The sequence below is a fragment of the Acomys russatus genome, chromosome 16 (genome assembly GCF_903995435.1).
Source record: "Acomys russatus chromosome 16, mAcoRus1.1, whole genome shotgun sequence".
Classification (NCBI taxonomy): Eukaryota; Metazoa; Chordata; class Mammalia; order Rodentia; family Muridae; genus Acomys; species Acomys russatus.
In genome coordinates, this window is record NC_067152.1 from 41,527,177 (window position 1) to 41,554,768 (window position 27,592).

A 27,592-nucleotide genomic window follows, 5' to 3' on the forward strand; every position below is an offset into this window, starting at 1 on the left:
TTTGGCAGTTGAACCCGAGGACCCCACCAGGGGCGGGCATACCTTCCTCTTCGCCCCATCCTTTCCCGGGTTGCCAGCAGCGACCTACGTCCGCGATCAGTCTCTTGACCCAGGGCTGCTGGCTGGAGCAATGGTGCCACCTAGTGGTGGAGGTCAGAGCGACCCACAGTGTCTCGGCGGGGACCCCAGCCTCGAGGAGGTGCTTTTGGAGGCTGGGGTGGAGGTTCAGCACCAGTCTGAGCCGGACAGCGCCTCCCACCTCTGGCCTTTGAACCCTGCTTCGGAGCCCCTCGGAAGGGATTTTTTTCCCCCGCCCAACTTGAAGGAACTCCGAGAGACTCCGGAGCACTCCTGAAGCTCCCACGTGGCCTCCAGTTTGCAAAGCTGGTATTCGAGGACTCACTGCTCTCTCCTCTCTACGCATCTCCTTCCTCTTGGTGGTAGGGCACTAGGCGTGGGTTCAGGGCTGCGCGGGTGTGGGGTGTGTGTGAGACACATACTAGATTCACAGACGCCAGGCAAAACTTTTTTTTTCCGAGACAGAGTCTCTCTGTGTAGCCTTGGCTGTCCTGGACTCGCTTTGTAGACCAGGATGGCATCGAACTCACAACGATCCAGCTGCCTCTGCCTCCAAAGTGCTGGGATTAAAGGCGTGCACCACCACGCCCGGCTCCAGGCAAAGTTTTACCAAAGAGGGGCCCCCAGAAGCTCTGGAAACAGCAGAGGTGAGTTTCCGCACATCTAGAAAACTGCAAATAGAGCTCGGTCCCGCGGACCGAGGTACGTGTGTGTGCAGAAAGGTTAGGATGGATGGATTCACGGTCAGAAGTACCGCGCAAGTGGCGTCAGTCCGCGCTAGGACCGCGCGGACTTCCGGGGTGGGCGGGGCCTCGCTGTGCGCGCGCAGCCGCAGACGGCGGCCAGATGGATCCCGAGTCCGAATCCGAACCCGCGTCTGTGGAGGTTCCCGCGGGGCGTGTGCTCAGGTGCTGCGCGGCTCAGGGGTGGCCTGGGGGCGGGGTGCGTGGGACCCGGGACCGAGCGGGGTGGCCTTGGTGCTGACCGCGTGTTCCGGGCTCTCCTCAGCGCCTCGGAGCTCCGCGCCGCGCGCTCGCGGTCCCAGAAGCTGCCTCAGCGGTCGCATGGCCCCAAGGACTTCCTCCCCGACGGCTCCGAGGCCCAGGCAGAGCGGCTGCGCCTGTGTCGCCAGGAGCTGTGGCAGCTGCTGGCGGAGGAGCGCGTGGAGCGCCTGTGAGAGGGGCCGGGCCGGGTCGGGCCGGGGCCGGGTGGGCGGGGGCCGGGGACTGCCCGCGCAGACCGAGACGCCCCCTCCCCACTCCTCGCCAGGGGCAGCTTGGTGGCCGCGGAGTGGAGACCGGAAGAGGGCTTTGTGGAGTTGAAGTCTCCTGCGGTGAGCACCCCGGGCATCTCCGCGCCTGGGGATCCCCACCCCACCCCCACCCGTTCCTCTGCCCCTTTAGCTGCTTTGTGACACTTGCTCTGGTGCCGCGCAGGGGAAATTCTGGCAGACCATGGGCTACTCGGAGCAAGGGCGGCAGCGGCTTCACCCCGAAGAGGCCTTGTATCTGCTGGAGTGTGTGAGTGGGGGGCTCCCGTGGGCGTGGGAAAGGAGATCGGACTTAAGAAATGGAAAGGGTACGTACGGGTCGATGAGCCAGTGAGCTGAGAGTGGAACTAGGACAACAGAAAAAAAATACACAGGCAGCAAGGATTGCAATTATTTTTCCTGCTGGCCCTGGTCATGCAGTGGTGTCGGTGTGTGGGGGAGAGGGTCAAAGGCAGGAAGTTGGCACCATTTGGCTTAGGTACTGCAGGAAGGGTACATAACTAAGCTCTTGGCGCATTTCCAGGGTTCTATTCAGCTCTTCTACCAAGACCTCCCACTGTCCATCCAAGAAGCCTACCAGCTGCTGCTGACCGAGGACACGTTGAATTTCCTACAGTATCAGGTATCAGCTGCCTCCCAAGGTGCCTCCTATCTGCCAGTCAGTGAGTAGTGGCAAGTAGCTTTGCTGTTGCAAGCACAGTGCCGCATGCTAGGGCCATAGGAGAGACGAGAGGCGTGTAGGCACACGGGCTTATTGTATTCTAAGAGCCGCAACTGGATATATAAAAAGTTGGTACGTAGGGCTGGAGAGATGGCTCAGTGGTTAAGAGCACTGGCTGCTCTTCCAGAGGTCCTGAGTTCAGCTCCTAGCAACCACATGGTGGCTCACAACCATCTGTAGTGGGATCTGATGTCCTCTTCTGTCATGCAGGCATACATGGAAATAGAGCACTCCTTTTCCTCCCCAGATAGTTTCTCTGTGTAGCTTTGGCTGCCCTAGAACTCACTCTGTAACCATGTTGGCCTCGAAGTCAGAGATCCTCCTGCCTCTGCCTCCTGAGCCCTGGGATTAAAGGCATGAGCTGCCACCACCAAGCCCCAATAAATCTTTTTGGTTTGGTTTGATTTTTTTTTTTTTTTTTTTTTCGAGACAGGGTCTCTCTGTGTAGCCTTGGCTGTCCTGGACTAGCTTTGTGGACCAGGCTGGCCTTGAACTCATAGCGATCCACCTGCCTCTTCCTCCCAAATGCTGGGATTAAAGGTGTGCACCATCACACCTGGCTCTTTTTTCCCCCAATAAATCTTAAAAAAAAAAAAAGTTGGTAAGTAGCCAGGCATGATGGTGCATGCCTGTAATCCCAGCACTGGGGAGGCAGAAGCAGGTGGATTTTGGTGAGTTTAGCCTGGTCTACATAGTGAGCTCCAAGATAGCCAGGACAATATAGACTCTGTCTCTCATGGTTAACCATACATGTAATTCCAGCCACTGTGGAAACAGGGGCAGGAAAATCACAAGTTTGAGACCAACTTGGGCTACATAATGAAACCTTGTCTTAAAACAAAACTACTATCTGGGCAGTGGTGGCGCACACCTTTAATCCCCAGCACTCAGGGGGCAGAGGCAGGTGAATCTACAGAGTGATTTCTAGGATAGCCAGGCTAAAACAGAAACCCTGTCTTGAAAAAACAAAACAAAAGAAAAACTACAAAAGCATTGGCTTTATAGAGAATTAAGTGCTAGGTAGAAGATAAAGTCAGAAAAAAAGATCTATTCAGCATTATTCTTTCAGGTGAGAGAAGCTAGAGGCTAGAATAGGGCGTTGGTGAGGGGGCGCGGGGTTTCTCCGGAATGTTTTGGGGGAAACCAATAGATTGGATGTCAGGGCTGAGAGAATCGAGGCTTATGCTAACGTGACCAAATGTAGGCATCTTCTAGCTGGGACAACTGAGGGAGGAGCTTATTTGGAAAAATATGACGAACCAAAAGTGTTCTGTTTCGTAAAAGTTAACGTTGAGGTGCTTCTTGGACATCCAAGAGAAATTCCAGCACCCAGTAGATATATAAACCCCTAGAATGGAGGGCGAGGTCAAAGCTATGCAGGTGTTTGCAAGCTGTGGATGGTGTGTAAGCCATGGTCTCTGAGGCAAATCCCACAAGAGTAGGAGGCTGTGACCTGGAGCTCACAGACGTGGGGAGGTCTTCTCTTCCTCTTCTACCTCTTCCTCCTCCTCCTTCTCTTTACAAACAAGGACTCCCTCTGTAGCTCTGGCTCTCCTGGAACTCACTATGTTGATCAGGGTGTCTTTGAACACACAGAGATCTGCCTGCCTCTGCCTATGCCTCTCAGTCAGTTGCGTTGAAAGCTGGGGAGAGATCAAGTGAGATACGGAACACTTCTGGGTTTGTTCCTCTGCTACAGGGACAAGGACGGTGACATCATCCACTATTCCTATCAGCTCTGCAGAGGGTGATGTCTATCACTGTCTCCATCATTTTTGCCCAGATTTTAATGTCAACATACTGTACGACATAGTTCTTTCCCAGGAGGCCTATCGCTGCCAGCTTTTTGAGATTTGTATTGCCAATAAATTATTAAACGTCACTTGTGCCCAGAATAGCAATTGGGATTCAAAGAGTGAAGCCTCCTTGGAAGACCATGTTTATTCATTTTTTTAGTGCTACTGGGGAGTGAAGGCAGTAGCCGGGCATGCTGGCAAGCACTCTTGGACTGAGCTGGAGCCTCTGCCCTCCATTTCTGAGACAGGGACTTTCAAAATTGGACAGGCGGGCCTTGAACTCACTCTGTATCCCAGCCTGGTCATGAATTTGTGATTCTCCTGCCTCAGCCTGCCTAGTAGCTGGGATTACAAGACTCAACCAACAGGCCTGTTGAGGATAATATTTATAACGGAGTGTGGTCCAAGTAGCCCCAAGGTTTAAAACCTGGGCCTATGTAGGAAGGAAAGTTTAGGAGGATTAGGAAATCACTTGTACTTAAAGACACTACTAACTTATTTTAAAGAATAGACATCTGCTGGGCGTGGTGGTGCACGCGGAGGCAGGAATATCTATGTGAGTTCGAGGCCAGCCTGGTCTAAAAAAGAATGGTCATCTAAGCCATGCACGGTAGTGTGTGTTACAAATTTAGCACTTAGCAGTAGAGGGAGAAATATTACTTTTGGGTGGTCTGAGGCCAGCCTGGTCCACATAGTTCCAGAATAGCTATGGTTCCACAGTAAGCCTTTCAAACAAACATCCTAACAAAAAGAACAGCTATGATTTCCTTTTTTCTTCCCTTAAGGTCTTCAGCCACCTGAAGAGACTAGGCTATGTGGTCCGTCGGTTCCAGCTGAGGTAAGTCCTCCCCTTGGTTCCTATTCTCTGTGGTCCTGGGACCTTTGGCTTGAATGAAGCTCCCTGAGCTGAACTAGACGCCCACAGCAACAGAAGGCTTGTGGGGATGAATTCCGTCGTTGCACTTTCTCCTGGATTGTTAAACTGAGATATAGCTCAGCTGATGACCTTCAGTTTACTGTGAGACAAAGAACTGCAGTATGGCCATGGGCGTGGTGGCGCATGCCTTTAATCCCAGCACTTGGGAGGCAGAGGCAGGTGGATCGCTGTGAGTTCAAGGCCAGCCTGGTCTATAAAGTGAGTCTGGGACAGCCAAGGCTACACAGAGAAATCTTGTCTTGAAAAACAAAAAAACAAAACAAAACAAAACAAAAAAGAACTGCAGTAGCCATCTTCTGACGTGTAGATGTATATGAACGACGGACTGGGTGAGGAATTTACAGTTGAGACGGCTTCACATTTCTTATGCTGGCCTAGGTCTCCCTTCACTTCCTCAGTGGTCCAGCTCTGCAGGACACAGCCACCTTCAGAGTTAGAAACTGGTGTAGCCTCTGCAGTTTCAGTCTATCCCCGAAGCTCTAAAACATGCATGACTCCCAGTTCCCGAAAGTGGGATCTGTCCTAGGGAAACCGGCAGCAGTCCCTCCTGAGATTGATCTGTCACTCAGCAGTATTACTGACAGGTCCTGGACTCGTGGCTGAGGAAGAGCCAAACAGCAACCTCTGCCCGCTTTTCACACAGTGAGGAACACTGACAAAACGTTGTAAAGTCAAGGCTAGGCTGTGGGGACCTACGCACACTAACTGGGCTTTCTCCTGAAGCTGTGTCGTCACATAGAACCTGCTGTAGTGGAAAGATGTCCCTGTGTGTCGAGTGTGTGAGGTTTTATAATGACAGGACTGAACAACTTTTGTTGATTTAGATATAATGTGAATATATACCTTTTTTGCTGTTTTGTTTTTCGAGACAGGGTTTCTCTGTTGTAGCCTTGGCTGTCCTGCACTCACTTTGTAGACCAGGCTGGCCTTGAACTCATAGAGATCTGCCTGCCTCTGCCTCCCGAGTACTGGGATTAAAGGCGTGCACCCAGCAAATAGACACTCTTGGCTACTGTACTGCACCTAAACCATGCAGCATTGGGAGCCATAAAAAGTCATAGTGGTGGGGAGGGGGACTCAGTCCTGTCTCTACAAGCACGAGAACCTGAGTTCAGTCCTTCCGGACCCAAAAGCCATGTGTTCATCCCTGTATTCCCAGCGCTGGGGAGGCAGAGACGTCGATCCCTGAGGCTTAGTAGCCAGCTAGCCTAATCAGTGAGCTCCAAGCCAAGTACAGGCCCTGTTTTGCAGCACAAGACAGCTCCCAAGGAATAATGCCCAAGGCTGTCTCTGTCACATGTCACAGGGAAGAATGCTGTAATGGCAAGTGATAAGGGTCTAAGCCCATGATATATGACTGGGGGTGGGGTTGTGGTTAAAGCAGTGGGGCTAAAGTTAGTGGGGCTGGAGAGATGGCTCAGTGGATAAGAACACTGACTGCTCTTCCAGAGGACCTGGGTTCAATTCCCAGCACCCACATGGCAACTCACACCTGTTTGTAACTTCATAATCTGACACCCTCACAGACACTTATGTAGGCAAAACACCTATGTACACACAAAATGAACAACAGCAACAAAAGCAGTGTGTTAATATAGTGTCAGTTGTTTCAGGGGGAAAAAACAGGAATAGTAGTAAGTGTGTGCAAGAAATAAAAACGTGCTGGCTATAGTACACAGACTTTTAATCCCTGCGTGGCAGAGGCAGGGGGATTTCTGCAAGTTTGAGGCCAGCCTGGTTTATATAGTGAGTGGCAGAACTACACAACGAGTCTGTGTCTCTGAAATACTCAAAAAAGCAAGCAAGAAAGAAATGAAAGTGTTACTTGTGGGAATCCAAGGAGTTTTTTTGTTGTTTGTTTGTTTGTTTGGTTGGTTTGGTTTTTTTCCAGACAGGGTTTCTCTGTGTAGTCCTAGAATTCACTCTATAGACCAGGCCAGCCTTGAACTCAGGAATTCATCTATCTTTGCCTCCTGAATGCTGCGATTAAAGGCGTGTACCACCACTGCCTTGCCTGAGGTGTTTATTTCTATCTTTGTTTTTCTGTATTTTCTTTCTTTCTTTTTTAAGAATTTACTTATTTATTATGTATACAGAGCTCTGCCTGCTTGTACCCCTGCAGGCCAGAAGAGGGCATCAGATCACATTTTAGATGGTTGTGAACCACCATGTGGTTGCTGAGAACTGAACTCAGGACCTTTGGAAGAGCAGCCATTGCTCTGAACCTCTGAGCCATCTCTCCAGCCCCTTGTTTTTCTGTATTTTCTAAGTTTTCTAGTGTTTCTTGGTTTTCTCACCAATGATTAATAATTTGTTTTCTTTTCTTTTTTTTTTTTTTTTTATTTTAATTTTTATTTTTTTAAATAATTTGTTTTCTGTGGTGCTGGGGATGGAAGGCAGGGCCTTGCAGCTCCTAGGTAAAGGCGCTCTACCTTTAGCAGCACTCTAGTCTGATTGATCATGTCTTGACAGCACTTTGGGAGCATCCATCTGTTCAGGGGTATTGTTGATGACACTCAGGGACCCATGCAGAGGTGTGCGACTAAGCTCTTGTAGCTGTTCCCAGGTACCCTTCCTTCCGGTATGGCTCATCCTCTTGGCCGGCAGCAGCAGCCTGAGAAGGTGGCTCTGTTACTTGCCTGTTTGCTTCTCCCACAGCTCTGTCGTGTCACCCTATGAGAGGCAGCTCAACTTGGGTGGCTATGCCCAGTGCCTGGAGGATGGGACTGGCAAGAGGAAGAGGAGTTCCAGCTGTGGGTAATTTACCTGCTGTTGCCACCCCTAGGGGGTGTCATGATCTCAGGGTGTACGTGTGCTTAAGAAGAGGCCTGAGTTGTTATCACACAGGTTTGGGGAGACAGCAGAGGATCTACCAAAGTCCCGGTGGGAGAGAATGTCTTGGGGAAGGCAGCAAGGGGCAAATGTGCTGCTCTTCCTCCCATGTCTCAGGTCTGTTCATAAGAAGGCCAAGGCTCTGCATGACTCCCTGCCCCCCGTGAGCCTGACAGCGTCCAGCCCTCCTGCCTGTGACCAGAATAGCCAGGACCTAGAGGACAAGCCCCAGGAGGCAAGCCCCAGGAAGGCCTCAGGGCTCCCCTTTCCGTTTCTGGAGTCCTCAGAGGCTTGCCCTGATCTGGCCAGGGAAGATGTTGGGTGTGACCAGGAGAGTGACAAAATAGAGAATGGAACCAAGGGGGCTCCCAAGCTACGCTGGAACTTTGAGCAGATCTCATTCCCCAACATGGCTTCAGATAGTCGCCACACTCTCCTGCCTGCCCCAGCCCCAGAGCTGCTCCCGGCCAATGTCATTGGGAGAGGGACAGATGCTGAGTCCTGGTGCCAAAAGCTGAACCAACGGAAGGAGAAGCTTTCCCGGCGAGACCGGGAACAGCAGGCAGAGGTCCAGCAGTTCCGGGAGGGTGTGAATGCAGATCCCGAGGTGCAGGGCTGCTCCAGCTGGCGGGAATACAAGGAGCTGCTGCAGAGGCGACAAATGCAGAAGAGCCAGTCCCGCCCTCCTCACCTATGGGGCCAGTCTGTTACCCCCTTGCTCAAGCCTGATGAAGCTGATTCCCCAGGTATCCGCTGACCCTGCTATGCTGCTATACCCCTGTCGGCTACTCTTGAAGGGGATGGTTAGGCCAGAGCTGGCTAAGGCCTGAGTGGAGACAGACCTACCCAGACTGTTCTGTACATGGTGGCAGCAGCCACAGGGGACGGTTTCCTGGTGACACTCACGGAGGATGAAAGCAGTGCTTGCATCCCTAAGGCCATACCCGAGATTACTAGATGGCTTTGCCAGCAACAAGTTATGCGTCTCCACACACACCCCCCCAACTCTCCCCTTCCACAGCCTGTTAGCGGGAACATGGTGGCACTACAGTGAGACATTTTAGCCAAATAATAGGAAAGCTCACTGCCTGCTCTTGGTTTTAAACAAGGAACTAAGTATGTGGCCCGAGCTAAGAGTGGTAACATATTCAGAACTCTGTAAAGGCATCATGTGAACATGGTAGATTGTCAGTGAGTAGATTGGGGTTACCAGACAAATGTGTTCTAAATCCTGCTACTGTATGGAACATAACTTACACTAAGCATCCTGGTAAATCTGATGATCCTAACCTGGGAGCAGACCTGGCAGTACCGTGGGAATGTGTAGAAGGTGGATTCCCCTCATCAGCATCTTGTTTTCACTGCCCTTGTAGCTACGGTCCTTCAGCATCTCTCTGTGCTGCAGACAACGCACCTTGCTGATGGAGGTTACCGGTGAGTCTCGGCTGTGCTCAGTCTCCATGACACTGGCTGCCAGGTGGAGCGACAGCTGGGATTTGATTCCTGGAGTTGGGTGTGAGTCAGAGGATAACCCCTGGGACACCTGTCTACATACTTAGCTCCAGTGACAGCTACTGTCGTGTGTGTCTAGGGGAAAGGGGACAATGAGAAGATGGTGGGTATGCCCTGGTGAGGCAGCTTTGTAGAATTAGCAGTAGGAAAGGGTTTGGGGTAGAAGCGGATAGGAGAGGAGGGTCCTAGTTTTAAAGTTTCTTATTTGGTCCTCAGGCTGCTGGAGAAATCTAGGGGCTTGGAGATCAGCTTTGACATCTACCAGGCTGACGCTGTGGCTACGTTCCGAAAAAACAACCCTGGCAAACCCTATGCCCGAATGTGTATTAGTGGGTACGAGGTTGAGCAGTACCTCTGGCTGCTGCCAGTCTAACCCTTGACCCCTGCCACCAATTTGCCAGTCCCTGAGAAGAATCTGAGCGCCAGAGGGATTAAGTGCCCCTGCCTAAGGCCATATGGCCAGTTGGTGTAGTAGTACCCAGCTTTCCCAATCCTTGGCTCCCTGTTACTGGCATTTGGGGGCAGTCTTTCTCTTCCACTTTACTCCTGGGCTTACTCAGAAGAAAGGAATTGATTTGGAGGAACTTACTAGCCAAGAGAGGTGAGAACCCACACCTATCCCTCCAATCTGGGACTATCTTGAAGAGCTCATCAAAGTCATGGAGTTTGCAGAAAGCAGAACCCAGGGGCCAGCATTCCTGTACCCCTGTCTTTAGTCTTGCAGCCCTCCTGCCCTGGAGACCATGGGTGAGCTTACTAAGACTCAGTTTAATCTCTCTTCCTACAGATTTGATGAGCCTGTCCCAGACCTCTGCAGCCTCAAGCGGTTGAGCTACCAGAGTGGGGATGTTCCCCTGATCTTTGCCCTGGTGGATCATGGTGACATCTCCTTCTACAGCTTCAGAGACTTCACACTGCCCAAGGATCTGGGGCACTGAATACAAACCTCTGGGAGACCTGAACTGCTCTCAGGGACCATGTCAGCTGTTTAGTGTACAGAACTCACCTAACTGCCTGGGCCAATGTGGTCTTATGGCCCTGGGTGTCTGCTGTGTGCTGGGAAGTGAAGCCTTGCCCCATGCTCTCTTGCTTGGCTCTTCGCTTTCAAGCCCATTGCCTGGAAGTGCTGCCTGGCAGTGACCTCCTTGGAACTCAGGACTTGTTTTCAGAGGCCCAGGAGATGGGCAGAACAGAGGACTCTGTGCCTTTAAACAAGAGGGTGCCTGCTTCGTGCCATAAAGCCAAAGCCATTAAAAAAAAAGTTATTTTCTGCTGTGGTTGAATATATTTGTTATACTGCCCCTTCCTTTCAGTCTTGATTTGTCCATTGTGGGGGAGGAGCACCCTGCTTGGTGATCATGGCTCCAAACACGGAGGTGATGGGGCTTCTGAAAGAGACAGGAGGCCTGTCTGTCAGTCCTCCCCTGAGTGCAGCTGGGTTGGTGGCTGAGGATTGGGCCCAGGCCACTCAGTGGGGCGTTTGGTTCATTTTCCGGTTTGTACTCTAAGCTTCTCTCTAGCTTGAGCTAAAACCTAGGCTGGTCCTTTGGACCTCAGGCTCCAGTGGCCTCACCGAAGGGGGAGGGGGGGAGGGCTGTGATAGCTGGCTCCAAGCAGTGGTTATCAGCTCACCATTAGGCCCTTGATCCCATACCACCTTACACGTGGGTCTTAAACCTGCATCTTCGGGTTATTATTCGGTTGGAGAGCTCTCTTGAGCCTGCGCTGTCGAGTGAGGAGACAGCCCCTGGAGAAACCTCTCCCGATTACTGGCATTCATCCTGGAAGGCACCCAGGGACTATTTCCTCTTCTGAGAGGCGATAGAACACAGGAACCTGTGAGCAGTCCTGTGACCAGGTGCACACAGGTGAGGGCGGGGTCGGGCTGGCTGCGCTAAATGCGTCTTCTCGCCGCCGCCCCACCTAGCGCTCCTGAGACCGCGATTGGCTGGAGAGCGGCCCCCACCCTCGACGACTCCCAGGCTGCGCCCCCGCCCCGTCTGCTCAGCCTAGGAGGCGGGGTCGAGGGCGGGGCGCAGGCTGGGCAGGCTCGCCCTGTATGTAAATCGCGGCCGCTCCGCCCCTCGATCGCCGCGCCGGAGGTGAGCAGGAAGGAGTCCGCGGCCCTGCAGCTCTTGGGCCAGCGCGGGGAACCGGAGAGGCGGGTGACGGTCGCCGAGGAACGCCGAGGCCTCGGGCAGGGCCCGGCCCGCGATTGCAGGTGAGCCCACCTGGCATTACAGGGCTTTCGGGGGTGCGCACCACTAGGCGCGGCGCGCGAAGATCCGAGTCCCCAGGGCTTCCAAGGCGGGTCGGAGAGGGCAGCGCCCAGGTTTGCCCTGCTCTCCCAGATCTCCGGGAAGACGTTTGGCTCGTCCCGGAGAAAGACACCTGTAGAAAGTGGCGCCGAGAACTTGTCTTTTCCTGTTCCGCCTCCCGGATTACAAAACTTGGGATTCGGGTTTACACAAGCGTGTTGGCTTTCAGGAGCAGGGAACAGGTGTCTGGCTTGGCTGGGTGCGGGGGCCACAGTGAGCAGAGACACAGTCCCTAGACCCTTCTGAAGCGCCTGGACGCAAAGCCAGGCTGACACAGCTTCCTGTGACCCAGTGTCGGCCAGCGATGTCTGGAGCGCGTTACCTTGGCGGCTTAGCCCTTACCTCTGCCATCTGGGCTCTCTCCGTGCCCGCCCTTTGTGCCTCTTAATCCTCCGACTCAGGAAGTCCACGGCTGGGCCCTTGTTCTCAGGTAGAAGGGGAGGCGAGCTTTCTACTCCCGGGGCGATTTTGGACACCTTTAAGCGACGGTATTAAAACCCAGTCTGTCTTGCACGCTGATGGGTGGGGGTTAGTTACACTGTAGAACTTGGCAAGGAGTGGAAAATTCTTGCCAAAGAAAGTGTGCTGTGATTTTACTCAGTTTAGACAGTTGGTGGACACATTGGGCCTTAGCTGTGAGAAATGGCCATAACTGGGGAACCGCGGTGTAGCTTCTTACAGGGTTTGCACCTGAAACAGGTGAACTTCCGGGTAGGAGGGCGGGGCTTGGAGACCTGTCCCTTCGGTGGGGACCCTTATGTTGATGCAGGCTCTAGAGTTTCTGTGTTAAAGGCCCTGGTGAGCCGGGAGAGAATGGATGTGTCAGGGTAACAAGAAACCGTTTGTGGGAAGAACCAAGCTGCACTGTGGCCTGCCTAAGAGAAGGCAAAGTTGGAGTGGCTTTGGAGGAAGATCCCCTGGGTCTGTGTAAACTAGTGTACAGGGAGACAGGAGGATGGAGGAAAAGATGTTTTGACTATATGAGTTATATAGGTTTTTTTTCCTTTTCTTTCTTTCTTCCGAGTTTACTTTTATTTACTTATTTATTTTTCGAGACAAGGGAGTATTTTCAGGTCCTAGGGACATTCTGCTTCTTCTCCACTCTTCCTTGAGGCAATGGCCGTTCCTCTTCAGTGACAGATTTATGCAGCTTGTTGTTGTTGTTGTATTTTTGTTTTTGTTTGAGACAGGGTTTCTCTGTGTAGCTTTGGCTGTGTAGACCAGGCTGGCCTAGAACTCGGAGAGAGCCACCTGCCTCTGCCTCCTGAGTGCTGGGATTAAAGGCCTGTGCCACCATGCCAGGCAATTTGTGTAGCTTTGGTTTTGTTTGTTTGTTTTTCAAGACAGGATTTCTCTGTGTATACTTGGCTGTCCTGGACTCACTCTGTAGACCAGGCTGGCCTTAAAGATTTGCGTAGTTTTAATCATTTTAAAATATTTAGTCTCAGCTAGCCTATGGTGGCACATGCCTTTAATCCCAGCCCTTGGAAGGCAAAGACAGGTGAATCTCTGAGTTTGAAGCCAGCCTGGTCTACACAGTGAGATCCAGGACAGCCAAGGTTACACAGAGAAACCCTGTCTCAAAAAAACCAAAAACCAAAACAAAATAAAATTTAGTCTCAAGCCAGGTATGGTGTTACACGTGTTTAACCTCAGCACTAGGGAGGCTGAGACACTTGGATCTCTTTGAGTTCAAGGCCAGCCTGGTGGATAGAGTGAGTTCCAGGACAACCAGGACCACAAGAGAAACCCTGTCTTGAAAAACAAAACAAACATAATTTAGTCTGTTTTATTACATTTAAATTATATTTTTTGTGTGTGCATATGTATGAGCTTGTGAGTGTGTGTGTGTGTGTGTGTGTGTGTGTGTGTGTGTGTGTATGTAAGGACAAGTTGGAGGAGTTCTGTCCTTTCACCATTCAGGTCATCAGGCTTTGTTCCAGGTACCTTTACCTGATGGACCATCTTGCTGGCCATGAAATAATCTTCAATAAACAACAATATCAAAACAAAACAAAGGGAAGCTCAAATGATCCCTATTCATCTGAAAAACAGTCAAGGAGGGCCAGGCCGTGGTGGCACACATCTTTAATCCCAGCACTCTTGAGGCAGAGGCAGGCGGATCACTATGAGGTGGAGGCCAGCCTGGTCTACAGGGCTAAACATAGAGAAACCCTCTCAAGAAAAGGAGGAGGGGGGGGAGGAGGGAGGAGGGGGGGGAGGAGGGAGGGAGGAAGAAGAGGAGAAAAAAGAAAAAGACAAGGAGCTAAATGGGTGCTCATACCTATAATCCCAGCTCTCCTGAGACTGAGGCAGGAAGATTTCTACAAACTGGGGGCCAAACAGGAGTACAAGACAAGCCTCTTGATTTTATTTTATTTTTAATTTACATATGCCACATATGTACAAGTGCCTCTGGCAACCAGCCAAAGACATCGGGGATACAGGTAGTTTATGAGCTGCCTGGCATGGGTGCTGGGAGCAGAACTGAGTCTTCTGGAAAAGTAGCAAATGCTCTTAACTGCTGGGCTAGCTCTCCAGCACTAAGACCTTTTTAAAAAAAAAAAAAAAAAAAAACAAAACAAGAGGAAATGGAAATCTATAGTTGTAAAAACAAATGCACTTAAAAAGTGGGAAGCAAGGCAGAAGATTCTCTCTTTTGCTTACTGTCTTTTCCTCACATAGTACCTCATCCCAGACATCAAATGACCATGACAGTTCCTGCTGAATAGCTTTGGGTCTGTCACTTAACCACCTGGCCTGGGTTTCCCAGAGGTAGCCGAGAATGTAAAATCATGAGCTCAAATGAGCTAGTACGTAGCAGATGTCCACCAACACAGAATTTGACAACCATCCTAGGGTTAAAAGCACCAATTAATTAGCCCCATGTAGGCTTTTTAGGTAGTCACCTAGTCGGCTGAGAGAATTTGCAAAAATCAGTGGCAGGGTCGTGATTTTGTGATCCTTTGAAGTCACTGAAGCTGAAGGTCAGAATTTGATCATGAGGCCATCCTCAGGAGAGAGGGAGAGAGAGGGCATTGGCCTCTCCTAGCCTGACACCCTTTTGCCCTGGTGCTTAAACATCCCCTTATTCTTTGGGAAAGCCAGGTCTGAGAGCTGATGGACAGTGCCTGCCTGTCTGTCTGTCTGTCTGCCTGTCTGTCTCTCTCTCTCTCTCTCTCTCTCTCAGTCTCTTTCTCGTGTGTGTGTGTGTGTGTGTGTGTGTGTGTGTGTGTCTGTCTGTCTGTCTGTCTGTCTGTCTGTCTGTCTTCTGAGTATAGAACCTGATCTGTTTCTGCTCTCCGCCCAGGCTGACCCTGTCCACTCTACACCTGTGTCGAGGTAGAGCATGGGAGAGTGTGCGTTCTTGTGCAGCTCTGCCAGTCCTCCAGCAAACCCCTTCCAATCACACTTGGAGGAAAAGGTCTCGCTCCCGAGCCGTGCTCCCCACCTCTGCCTGCCCTGGGAGAAAAAGCAGTACAGGGAACTAGAAGGTCAGAGTCTGTGTCGCCAGCCTGTGGCCCTTCGCTATCCTGTGGGACAATCTAAATGGATCTGGCAGACCCTCTAGGGTCTTGTGGGGACACTTAGCTTCCTGGTCTTCTAAGAAAACCAGGAGCAGCTGTTGAGATACCTGAGTTGAGTATCCACTGGAGGCTAGAGAAACCGATACCGTCTCTCCAGGGTGGCTCCTTGGAGCAGCACTGGCATCTAACCTCCCTCTGGCTCCGGGAGGTCCACTTATCTTCCTTAGTGATACTGCTCTCTCACTCCCCCTGGGCCTGGGCATGCCAGGTCTGCTTAGCAACTTTTGTTTTCCTTTGCCTGGGCATAGTTTAGGCAAGGGACAGAGGGGTAGAGGGGCATTGCCCATCAGTGTCACCTGTACTGTATGCCCTCCCCAATCTTGGCTCCCTAGAGATCCCAGGGAGACCCTCCCTAGCTGCGCCCAGCTCCTTTGAGATGGCTTTCTCTGTCTGCCCTGCCTTTGAAGAGTAACCTGCCCTCTCCAGGCACCACAGTGGATTCTTGAGCTAGGAGAGGCACCTTTGGGCGTGGGGACAGGAAAGCCAAGAGGTACCTGACTCTACCCTTTAGGAATTCAGCAAGAGACCAGAGCTCTCTCTTGAGGGACTTGACTAGGTGTTCCCAAAGTAAATGATATTAATATTTAATAATATTATTCTGGAATATTCCTTGCCAAGGAGTTTGGCACTCTGAAGCCACAGTCTGTGGCAGGGTCTGCAAAGGTACCCTTTATAGGATACTACATATGACATCTGTATGGCCTTTCCCTGAATCTTGAAAACAGAAGGAAAGTTCTCTGAGGACCCTATAGACCCCACCTCAGCATTTTTAAGGTCAGTGACTAGAGAGGGCCGTGCCTAGCTAAGCCCTGGACTTTCTGACTGTTAATCATTGATTTAACAGTAAGCTCTGATTGTTTCTTAGTCCTCAGCACAGAGCCTTAAAGCAAAGGTCTCTGTTGTGGAATTTTCTTTCTTTTCACAAGGGTAGGAGATCCTGCGTGACAGAAAGTAAACCTAGCTAAGAATCATGCACTTGAACGTGCTATGAGTTATAGAATACAAAGAACCAGAGAAGGGCTTAGGACATTGCTGGATGGCTTTACAAGGGTAGACCTTGGTAAGGGGAGGGGGGACATGTGAACTTCAGACTTGAGGGGGCAAGGAAAATAAACAAGGTTTTTCAAAACAAGGTTTCTCTATGTCATCTGGGCTGTCCTGGACTCATTTTGTAGACTAGGCTGGCCTCGAACTCACAGTGATCCACCTGCCTCTGCCTCCCGAGTGCTGGGATTAAAAGCGTGGGCCACCACGCCCAGCTGGAAAATAAAATTTGAGTGCCTCAAATTGAATGCTGCGTGACCCTGGGGATACCACTGTGGATGAGACTGGCACGGTCCTCTCTTCCTGTAACTACTGGGGACAGCTGTTCTTATTTAAGGGCTGGTAGGAGGCCTAGGATGAGGCTCGGCTGGGGCCAGGTAACCCAGGCAAGCAGTCTGTGCTCTGTTTCTCTGTGCGCTTTACCACATTTCTGGAGAGCCTGGTGTTGGATGGCAGAAGAGGGCTGAGTGGGGATGTGGGCAGTTTTTCTGTGTTTAGGTTTCCCATGCTTTGCAGGGCCCCCTTCATGGGCACTGGATAGAAGGCTCAAAGGATCCTGGGTTCCTCTCTTAGGGCTGTGGGACCAGGACATGATGACAGTAGAATTGGAGGCCAAGCCCAAGCTTGACCCTGCCCCCTACTCCCTGCCCCACCCCACCCCCCACCCCCAGGATCCTGGAAAAGAAGCAGAAAGTGAGCAGAGGATTCTGGGGTCAGACAGATTGAGACTTGGACTGCTACTGTTTGGGCCTTGACACAGTCCTGAATCAGTTATTGTGTCGGTAACTGTAGCATCCAAAGGAAATAAATGCAGGGGAGGGGCTCAGTAACAACTAGCTGTAGCTACCCAGCTCTCTCCCTTTTCTGACCTGACAACAGCCTCATGAGCTCCTGGGTCTCATTCTCCATGAAAAAAATTATCCTTTATTTGGGCTTTGCTGGTCGGTCAGACCTGCCTGGGGCCTGTGGGAGCCCTTGCGAAGTAGCCACTGGCATTTGAGTTGGCACAGACAAAAGCAGCTGCGGCCCAAGTCTTAAGGCCCTGCCCTGCCATTCTAGGAGTAGGAGGTGCAGGGGCGTTCTCACATCCGCCAAGCAAGAGGCCAAAGCCACACACACTGGCCTCACACAGGATGTTGGGGAAGGGAGGGGGCCAGCCCCTACATGAGTGACACATGAGAAGCCCGAGCAAAGAGGACAGGTGAGGAGAGCTCCGATTCCACAATGTGTTCTCCTAGAGAGCAGGAGGGATACTGGGTGTGGCTCCAACACCTCCCGTCCCTTAGGCCAACCCAGCCGTACACGTCAGTGTGAGGACATCCCAGCAGATCAGTTAACTACTGAGCTATTTAAGGACTTTCTTCTAGAGGACTGGTCCATCCGGGACAGATGGGACGGATTAGCCTAGGCATCCCGCGCCATAGATCCCCAAGTCCTCTACCCAGCCATTGTCACATCTGCCACCCGAGACAGGGCCACCCCTATGCTGTTACTGTCTTCCCGCCTTCACTGCTTTCTGATTTAGGACCTTGAGAAGGAAGGGTGGAAAGGCTTGTGTAGTGGGGGTGGGGCTGAAAATGGGAGAGGAAGAAAAGGTGTAAGTCTTTGTTTGTGGGGGCTAATAGTAGTAAGAAAAGGAAATTACCAGATTACTGCTCACAGGCGGCTCTCAGGCTGGTCCCCCCCACCACTCCCACAAAGCGTAAGTCCTGTGTGGAAAGTGGTCAGCAGGGCTCAGATGAGCTACCCTGAGTCCTGAGTGTCTGCCCCCTTGGGGTCAGAACAGGGAGATGGCTCACAGGCTGGTCTGGTTTGGATAGAGGGTGTGACTAGCAGGGATGGACACACACTGGGCCATCTTTAGAAGCTGGGGTGGAAGAGCCATTTCCCTACAGTAGCCTCAATAGCCACCTGGTGACCAGATGGCTGCTGCGGTTCCTTTTTGGTGTCTGACTTGGGGATCTGGCCCATTTTGGGGCGTGGCCCATGGGAGCTCCTGAACTTGCCTCTTTGCTGGTCCTCTTACTGCCTGGTTTCACCCAGCTGACTACTGAGCACTCACAGTTTTTGCACCTATATTGGGTCTATAATGGGGTGTCCACTTTACTGAGGTCAACATGGCTAGAAAGGAATACTGTGTCTTCTGAGCTATTCCACTAACCAGAGGGTGGCAGACCCCTGCCCCCCCCCCACGCTTGGGGGCCCCATCTCTTCCTCTTTGATCCTCCTATGTACCCCGCAGATAAACCGAATGCTAATGCCATAACCTCTTCAGTGTGCTGTCTGCATGGCTCAGTATTTCCAGAAGATTCTACCTGGCTTCAAATGCTGTATGTACACTGCTTTCTCACTAAACAGGCTTCTGTTCACAGCAAGTCTGCTGTTGCAGGCTGAGCCCCCTTCACCTGTCCCTTGTCATTTAAGTTTACCTCTCATTCTCCTGTTAGCTTACTAATGCTAGAGTTGAATGGGTGGCCCACCCAGGTTGCTCTAAGTAATCATTTTATTTTATTAATTTTAAGTGTATGTGCATGTTCACTGGGTACTTGTGTCTGTGCACATGTATGTGGTGGGGCAAATAGGTCAACTTCAGATGTCATCCCTCAGGTACGGTCCACCTTGGTTTTTTGAGGCAGGATCTCCCACTGACAGGAGCTCACCAAGTAAATTAGCCTGACCAGTGAGTGAGCTCCCCGAGGGCCTCCCTTCTCCGCCTCTGTACTGAGATTGCAGGCACACACCTCCACACCCGACTTCTTTACCTGGGTTTTGGAGGTCAAGCCCAGGTCCTCATGCTTGCAAGGCGACAGTTTTTCTGCCTGAGCTATCCTCTAGCCTAAATATGGTCATTTTACCCACAGCCAGGCATTGGGATGGGTTCAGGTGAGGAAGGCCATTTTGAGTCCAGCTGCTAGATGGGGGAGGAAGATCCTTCAGACAAAGCAATGGAGGCAGAACATCAGTAAAGGGCCAAAGAGAAGGGGGGAGGTGGTGTGGTGGGACAGATGGAAGTCTTCCCTGAGGCCCAGCCTCCGGCTGTCGGTTTCATCTTTCCGGTGTGAAGTCTGTGCTGTGCTGTGCTATGCCGGTCTCGCCATGATCTCAGCCTGGACTTGTTCTGGTGATCCTGGGATGTGTTCCCTGTCCTGGCCCAAGGCACCGTTCCTCTTCCACCTGCTTGACTCTTATCCCTGCCCCAAACTTTATGCAGCCAACACTTCTTGTCACTGGGGTACTGAGTAAGGGTATCGCCTCCTCTTTCACTCAGCCAGGCGGTCAGCCAGCATGGACGTTTAGTACCTGCAGGCAGGATTCAGCAGTGACCGTAGAGGGCTTGTTTTTGAATCAGTGCAAGAATGCTGCTTCCCATGGCTTTTTCCCAGATTGTCAGTAAACTTCAGGATCTTCAGTGGCCAAGGCCTGAGGAGAAAAGGGGGTTGGGAAAAGCCAAGAGGGCATGGTTGGTTTCAGACTTCGGTAAGGGGGCCTTTGAGCAGTGGGAGTTGCAGGGAGGCAGCCAAGATAAAATGTCCCAGATAAGCATGCCTTTCATCCCAGCACTCGGGAGGCAGAAGCAGGCAGATCAGATCCCTGTGAGTTTGAGTCCAGCCTGGTCTATAAAGTGAGTGCAGAATAGCCGAGGCTACACAAAGAAACCCTGTCTCGAAAAGCAAAAAAACAAACAAAAAAGTCCCAGGTAGCTGACTGTGAATACACCGACGCTGACCAAAGATACTCAGTGAGATTTCCCACCCCTAACCCCTGGGCCCTTGCCCTCCGCATCTGCCTTTGTTTTCTCCGTAGCCCTGGACTGTCAGAACTTATTCTGTTGACTGAAGCACCTGCTTTCCCCACCCCGCCCCACCCCACCCCACCTCACTCCATCACTATAGCATCCTTGGTCCCAGCACAGGCCTTGCTGGGTGCAAGCACTGTAGCAGGTACTTAGCATGTGGCTCTACCCTCTGTCCTCCCAGAGCTGCCTCAGGAGTCAGTGCACTTGGGGGCTGAAGGTGTGCACCCTTATTCTTTTACCTCCCCATTTCCCCAGGCATAGGCGAGGCAGGCAGGATCTGCCTTGCATCAGGCCCCACAGCCCCAGCCTGACTTCCAAGCTCCTCCAGAGAACTTGCTTATCTCGGGAAAGTGGCCTGGGGTGGGGGGAGGGGGCTTCCTGAACTGAGCCTAGCCAGGCCCAAACCTGTCCTCCTCCTTTAAGGAGTGGCGTATTTTCACTCCTTGCCTTGGGGCAGTCACACTGGTCCCCTCGCCTGTTCTATCTCTGCCTTGGTCCCAGCTCCCAAAGTCCCGCTTGCATCACCCAGGCCACTGAGGGATAAGCAGGAGGTCCCCTGAAAGGTCCCCATGCTAGTTCTTGCCAGCACACTGACAAGCAGTGGTCAGGCATCTGGTCCCAAACTGCTTGCTTAGCTTTGAGCTCATGGCCTGTGGGAGTGTGCGCTCGCGCGTGCCCCTGCCTTTTAACTGCGGGTGTATAATTAGGCAACTGCTCTCCTGTAACAGCCATCCCTCAGCTGTGTCTTTATAAGCCCTTCGATTCCAGAGTTAGTCACACTTGGGGTCTGCCCCCTTCCTATGCCGTGGTGACCTTGGGTAAGTTGCTTAATCTGTGGCCTGCTTTCCTCTGTCTGGTGGGTGTTTTGCTTAGCCTCGCAGGCGGCTTCCACCTCAGTTGATATATAGTGTTTGGCCTGTACTTACAAACAACAGAGGGCAGAGGTGGTCAGAACCTGTACCCACATATTATTGAGGTTCTCCCTCTGTGATTGGATATTTCTACAGTAAACAGAGACAACTTGAAGAAAAATATTTAAAACATATCAACAGGTACATTCGGAGGGGTCTGGACCAGTGCCTGGTAAACAGCAAGTGTTCAGAGGGGCATTTGGGTAAGTGGTCAGGACTGAAGTTCTGCCCTTCTGGCCAAGTGCGGCATCTCCCCCCTCTCCAGCCACTTGCCACCTTTTAGTGTCACTTTGAGTACGGCTGGCCCTGGTCTCTTCTTGTCCCTTCCCTGGAGTCTGCTGGTCTCTTTCCTCCCTGGGAGTCACTCCCAGCTTCCTGTGCCTTGTGACCCAGTGACCTCGGCTGGGAGGGGAGAGCCTGCACCCCAGGAGCCGGAGCTGCTGATTTACGAGCTTACACCACCCTCCCCCACGGCTGGAATGTTCAGCTAGCCAGCTCAGCTGTCTATCCAGAGGCAGTAAAGGCTGGAGTCTGGGGCCTGTTTTCACTGCAGTTCCAGGAGCCCCCAGTACTTTGGTGCTTGCTCTCTGGCTTGTTGTAGGGCCTCAGGTGGAGTGGGCACCGAGACTTTTCCAGCCTCACTCTGCGGTGGTCTGGCTTCCCTAAAATGTGAAATCCCAAATCTCCAGCCCTCCCCCATCCCCCACAGCAAATAATGGCCTTTTGATTGTCCCCAGAGGGTGACAGACAGTTCCCCAGAGACTGCTCCCTGGTGTTTGGTTTGGAAGTGACCTGTCCTGTTGATCTTTGCATTTGCAGGGGGTGCGACTCTACCTTTCTTTCACAACCTGAATGTGATGTGACCCCTCCCAGTGTGGCAAGCCCTGGTTTCCTACTCTTGTCCCCTGGAAGCATTGGGGGGGAGGGGGAGGGCAAGAGGGGAGCCCTAGTCTTAAATCCACAGGATTTTTTTCATAAGCAAAGTCCTGGCCATTTGATTGATTGATTAATCCTGGACAAGTGCTCAACTATATCCACCCGTGCCCCTAGCCTCCAGGATAGCTTTCCAGCCTCAGCTTGGATAGGAAGAGCCTCCCCTCCCCCAGTTGAGGCTGGGTGTCTCGCTCCCTGCGCCTGTGTAAGCACTCAGCACGCTTTGTTAGCCTGTCTGTCTGTCTGGCCCCACCCACTGTGAGCTCCTCGCTAAAGGGGCCTGGCTGTGTTTGTTTTCTTTTTTTTAATTTAAGAAATGGTGGAAGGGAAGCCACTTCTGTAATGGGCCTGAGGCCGGGTGTTACTAAGGACAGGCCTAGTGTCCTTCAGTTAGTAGGAGGCTGTGTTACTGGACACTGGAAGTTACAGTCAGCCACTCATGTCCCCTCCCCCAAGGAGAGTACAGAAATAGTTTCTCCCTTGGACTGAGAATGCCTTCTATGGTAGGTGGGCGGTTTGGGGGCTTTGAACTGGTTTCTTTATTAGGTACAGATGTCTTCTCTCGATTTGGGCTCCGCTTGGGCTCCTGGGAAAGGGAGCTCTGTAGGGGGGGTGGCAGGAAATACTCTCACCTTGTACCCCCAATGGCTTCAAATTTTTGGTTCTCTGTCTCCCCAGTTGCTTAGGTTGCACATGTGTGCCACCACACACGTCTGTAAAGGAGTCTTTTGAGGTGCCCCGTGAGAGCTCAGAGAGCTGGGACTGGGGATCAGCAGTGAGGCAGACTCCAGCAGCCTTGCAGAACCAGACCTGGGTCCCTAGCACTGGTGGCGACATTAGGGTCCTTTGATAGGTTCCCTGGAGAGCTGGCCCAGGTGTGCTGTGTTGGCCACCACGCCCCTTCCCCCCAGGTGTGCTGATGACACCCCCCTCCCTCAGGTCCCTCCCCAGCTTGTCCAGTTGGGCACAGATCAAGGCGTTCCACAGGCTGCCTTGCTTCCACCAACCAATTGCTCCGAGGGAGGCTTGTGAAGTTTCCCTTTCTGGAATTTTATGGTTTTTCAGAAAACAGGTTAACAATTAAGCTAATTAACCTTAGGGCCTGCTGGCCCTCTTTGTTCCTATAAAGCTGGGCTCACTGGCTCCCTCCTCCCCAGCTTCTGTTCTCATTATGGTAACTGGTGGCGGTAGAGCATCAGCCAGGGAGGGACAGGCCCAGGCCTCCAGGAACCAAGGTCTCACTGACTTCCTGTCCTGGGCCCTCACAGGGCAAGGGAGCACAGGAAACTGCAGGTGAAGCTGGACTTAAGGACAGAGGCTAGCAGCTGCCTGGCAGGGATGGCGCTGGGCTGGGGTGATCCTGGGCCTGGGTGGGCCTCGGCCATGGGCATCTGTGTCCTGGATGATGCTGGGCCTGGAAGATTCTGGGCCTGGGCACCTGTGTCCTGGGCAACCCTGGGCTAGGACAGACCTGAGCCTGGGCACCTATTATCCTGGGCTGGAGTGGTTCTGGGCCTGGGCAGGCCTGGGCCTTAGGCTTCTGTGTCCTGGGTAATTCTGGGCCTGGAAGATCCTGGGCCTGGGAACCTGTGTCCTGGATGGTCCTGGGCTAGGGTGATCCTGGGCCTCTGCAGCTGGGACCTGCGTGGTTCTGGGTCTGGGTTCAAGGGTACTTTTGGTTTCTGCAGGTCTGTGGTGGGGGCTGCAAACTTAGCAAGATGAGGCGGTTCCTGAGAACGGGACACGACCCTGCCCGGGAAAGGCTAAAGCGGGAACTGTTCCAGTTTAACAAGGTAAGGGGTTAGGGAGAGCAGGGGAAACCGTACCCTGGGTTCCTCCCCAAGGGCTGGGACTGTGGAGTGATGAAGGGCCATACTTGACACTGCCTGAAAAGCCCCATGGCAATCTTTTGTTTGGTTTTGTTGTTGTTGTTGTTGTTGTTGTTGTTGTTTTTGTTTGTTTTTTGAGACAGGGTTTCTCTGTGTAGCTTTGACTGTCCTGGGCTCGCTCTGTAGACCAGGTTGGCCTCGAACTCACAGCGATCCACCTGCCTCTGCCTCTGTCTCTGAGTGTTGGGATCAAAAAAGTGTGTGTCACCAAGCTATCTAGGAAGGACACTAGGAGTTGGAATTCCTTGTCCCACGTCTCTCCCTGGCTATATGACTCCGCAAGTTACTTCATCAAATCCCTTTCTACCTATGACAGGCACAAGACAGTCATCTTGCTTTGTCCCAGGGCTGCCAAGGAGGCTGAGGGACAGAAAAGATGAGAGCACACTGAGTCTTGAGATATAACACATCCTTATGATGCTATGGCCCTGGGGCCTCAAGGACCCACTGATACTGCCCCCAAAGGATAAAGCTTTCCCTGCAGGCTGGATGCTGGCTGCAGCCTGTGGGGACCATCACCAGAGGGAGGGGCCCAACGTTGACATCTAAAGAGACCTAGGAGCTCTGCTGGCCTACCCCAGGAGGCTGGACCTCAGAAGGCCTGCGCAGGCCCATAAAGAGGAGTGTGGCGTGGCTCATTAGCTCCTAGCTCCTGCCACCCAGCAATCTGGAGCTGCTTGGGGATAATTAACCTTCTCTTTCTGCTTTGATCTCTGTCCTAAGTAGACTGTAGGTCGAGGACAGCACAATCCTCTCCCCTGGGGGGTCTGAACCTGCAGGGCATGTCTATAGGTGGAATTCTGACTTTTTTTTTTTTTTTTTTTAGTGGTACTAAGGGTTGAGCCTAAGCTTTGTAAATAAGCAAGCTCTCTACTGCTGGGCTGTACATCCAGCCAGGAAACATGTCGTTTTGGTCTGGGCTCCCCTTGCCTTAAAGGAACTGGCAAAGGAAGAATCCTCCTTCCTGCATTCTGTTCTCCTTGTTCATTTGAGAGGTATAGAAATCAGCTCGGCTGTGTTCAAAGACACTTTTTCTACTTAGGAACCAGGAGAATGTCTGCGCATCACCTATGCAGTGGACATGTTATACAGACATTGTAGGGAATAGGACAGCTTTGTGGTTAGCATGGTGGCCCAGGAAACTTAGCTGCTGTGTTCTGTTTGCTGGTTGGTGCCTCTCAGATCTGTGTCTGGATCACCTGTGTGGGGTGTCACTTTGGAGTTTGTCATGATGCCTGGCTTCCTAGGAAGTAGGCTTCCTAAGTTGATGTTTCTTTTCTTTCTTTCTTTCTTTCCTTCTTTTTCTTTAAAAAAAAAATTTTTTTTTTTTTTTGAGACAGGGTTTCTCTGTGTAGCCCTGGCTATCCTAGACTCTCTTTGTAGACCAGGCTGTCCTCAAACTCAGGGATCCGCCTGCCTCTGGCTCCCCAAGTGCTGGGATCAAAGGTGTGCACCACCACACCTGGTTTAAGTCCGATGCTTCTTTCACTGGCTGGCTTTTAAGCCAGGTGCCGAGTATTTGTCTGTCAGCTGGTCCGTGTAACCCCCGTAGCTGCCATTGTTTGTCCTTGGTGATGGTAAGATCTCTCAGAAAAGGTGGCCAATTCCAGCAGAAACCAGACAGACTGGCTCAGCAAAGGGATAAGCCCAGGCCTCAAGTTCCTCTGTGCTGTGGGTGGGGCTAGGATGAAGTGATCTTACCCTACCCCTAGTGTGTCTCATTGGTAGTCTCCAAATAATGGGACCCCTGCATCCCTGGGCATCATGGGGCATTGGGATGGGCTGGAGTTCCTTCCTCCTCCACCTCCTCCTCCTAGCCCACCTTAACCTACTCTCTACACAGCCCAAGGCCTGGGTCTGTAAGACTTGAATTGGTAAGGCTTTGCCCTTCAGACTCAAGGAGAAGAGGGGCTGATAGCCTGCAATTCCCTGTCTAGGGGGTAAGTAGGAGGGAAGAGACGGCCACAGCAAGCTAGTCCTCAAGGTGCTGCAAGTGTGCTGGAACCAACAGGGTGGGATTTGAGGGTGAAGTCAGATTCTGGGGGACTTGGCAGCCACTCCCTCAAGGCCCAGGGGAACGAACGCTATACCCTTGGAACCTGAGTGGCTTTTGATCATGGCAGCGAGTGACCCAATGACAGCTTAGAAAGGATAAGTCAGGTTTCTCTTTCTCGGCGTTCAGAGGATGGTCTGAGCAGGGCCTCTCACTCTCTACACTGGTGACGTCTGGGAGCAGTTGTGCTGAGACCACTGTCCTGGGCACTGGAGTTAGCAGCACCCAGTCTCATGCCTCTGCCCAGATGTGACACTACGAAATGTCAGCAGTCATTGCCACTTGCCTCCCCCCTCCCCCACAGTGCCCCCTCACTTCCCCGGGGGACAGGGGGTGTTACAGTCGATCTTGGTTGAAAATGGCTGGGGTGGGAAGATGCATTGTGGAGGAAAGGCAGTTAAAGAAGGAAGCTAGGTGTGGCGGCGCACGCCTTTAATCCCAGCACTTGGGAGGCAGAGGCAAGCTGATCTCTGTGAGTTCGAGGCCAGCCTGGTCTACAAAGCGAGTTCAGGACAGCCGGGGCTAACACAGGGAGACCCTGTCTCGAAAAACCAAAAAAATTAAATAAATAAATAAAAATTTAAAAAGAAGGAAGCTGAGTATCCAGGACTGTGGGGCTGTGGGGTCTCTGCCGGGGACAGTAAGGAGTTAATTTAGGGCTCCTGGGCTTGCTTTTTTTTTTTTTTTTTTTTTTGAGACAGGATCTTATTATGTAGCCTCGGCTAGAAGAGCTGAATACGTAGACCAAGCTGGCCTAGAACTGGGAGAGCTGCCTGCCTGCCTCTGCCTCCCAAATGCTGAGATTAAAGGCTCAAGTAGTACCCCACCGTGCCTGGTCACTGTGACCATTTTGATTAGCACAGGATAGAAAGCAGTGATGCATTCATGAAACATCTGGTCCGATGGTGAGTGTAGACCCTAGCACCCGCTGGCCCTGTTCCCTCGTGGCGTGGTCATGGCAGGCCACACATCTCCAGAACTGGGATGATGTACACGTGTCCATGTGTGGTTTTTTTTTTCATGTGTGTGCATGTTTTGTCTTTGTGTATGTATGTATGGGCACCATGCATGTACGTGGTGTCGCCAGAAATCAGAAGAGGGCGTCTCCTGGAACTACGGATGGTTGTGTCCTACCATGTGGGTGCTGGGACCTGATTCTGTGTTCTCTGCAAAAACAGAAAGTCTTAACTACATCTCCAGAGAGTCTAGGTATATCCTGAGGGCATCTTCCAGGGGTGACCAAGGTCTTGTCCCACCTGTGGCCTGAGGGTAGTGCTGACTTCACCTCTTTGAGCCTCGTTTTTTTTTTACCTCTTGTGGTGGGTCTTCAAACCCAGTAAGACAGCTGAGGTGCTGGATAGGGCCACTGAAGACTAGCTTAGTGAACGAAGAGGGGTTGGACTTTCTAGTCAAAGTGAAACCTGTTTCTTGAACATTGCTTGGGGCCTTCTTGCCCCTCTAATGAAACCCACACACCGGCCAGTAGCCACACCCAGGTGTGAACCCACCTAGGCCTAGGTGCCTGCCCTGGGCTACAGCAGAGGCCATACCTTCCTGCCACCCCACCTCCTGCCCCCTGAATAAACAACCTGTTCCTGACCAGTTGCCCAGCCCAGGGCTGAGTCTTTTTTGTTGTTGTTGTGGCTTTTGCCTACATGGGCCCCAGTGTCGGGTGACAGCCACACAGAGAGGCCAAGTTGCTTGGGCCAGGAATCTGAGCTTACCACACCCAGTATCTGGCAAAGCCACCCCAGCCTGGTGAATGTGCCCCTTCCTCCCATTCCCCCCCCCCAACAGCTTCCTGGGGCTCTCTTCTCAGCCCATGACAGACACTACAAGTTCCCCCAAGGTCCTGTGTTTGAAGGAGGGTCCTCCCCAGCTGAGTGCAGGGTGAAAGACACCCTGCCCCCCCACC

General features: G+C 52.1%; 2 protein-coding genes across 2 annotated transcripts in view; both read left to right on the plus strand.

Annotated features, from left to right (window-relative positions):
- Positions 1 to 897: 897 nt before the first annotated feature.
- Tsen54 (tRNA splicing endonuclease subunit 54) lies at positions 898 to 10,439 on the plus strand. The gene is made up of 11 exons (XM_051159052.1): positions 898 to 986; positions 1,087 to 1,251; positions 1,348 to 1,411; positions 1,515 to 1,598; positions 1,872 to 1,970; positions 4,651 to 4,703; positions 7,461 to 7,559; positions 7,752 to 8,380; positions 9,008 to 9,068; positions 9,363 to 9,479; positions 9,934 to 10,439. The coding sequence occupies exons 1-11, from the start codon at positions 925 to 927 to the stop codon at positions 10,082 to 10,084; spliced, it is 1,584 nt and encodes a 527-aa protein (XP_051015009.1). The 5' UTR covers positions 898 to 924; the 3' UTR covers positions 10,085 to 10,439.
- Positions 10,440 to 11,217: 778 nt separating this feature from the next.
- Positions 11,218 to 27,592, plus strand: part of Llgl2 (LLGL scribble cell polarity complex component 2) — a 34,619-nt gene continuing 18,244 nt past the window's right edge. Inside the window, exons 1-2 of the mRNA XM_051159053.1 lie at positions 11,218 to 11,367; positions 23,424 to 23,528. Of these exons, the coding sequence (XP_051015010.1) occupies positions 23,454 to 23,528 (75 nt within the window). The 5' untranslated portion in view covers positions 11,218 to 11,367; positions 23,424 to 23,453. The remainder of the gene's footprint in view (positions 11,368 to 23,423; positions 23,529 to 27,592) is intronic.

Excerpts from the sequence above, each read along its gene's own strand:
- Tsen54 (XM_051159052.1), top strand. The coding sequence starts at position 925 with ATGGATCCCGAGTCCGAATCCGAACCCGCGTCTGTGGAGGTTCCCGCG. Across the intron at positions 1,412-1,514 it reads TGGAGTTGAAGTCTCCTGCG|GGGAAATTCTGGCAGACCAT; the intron begins GTGAGCACCCCG and ends GGTGCCGCGCAG. Across the intron at positions 7,560-7,751 it reads AAGAGGAGTTCCAGCTGTGG|GTCTGTTCATAAGAAGGCCA; the intron begins GTAATTTACCTG and ends CCCATGTCTCAG.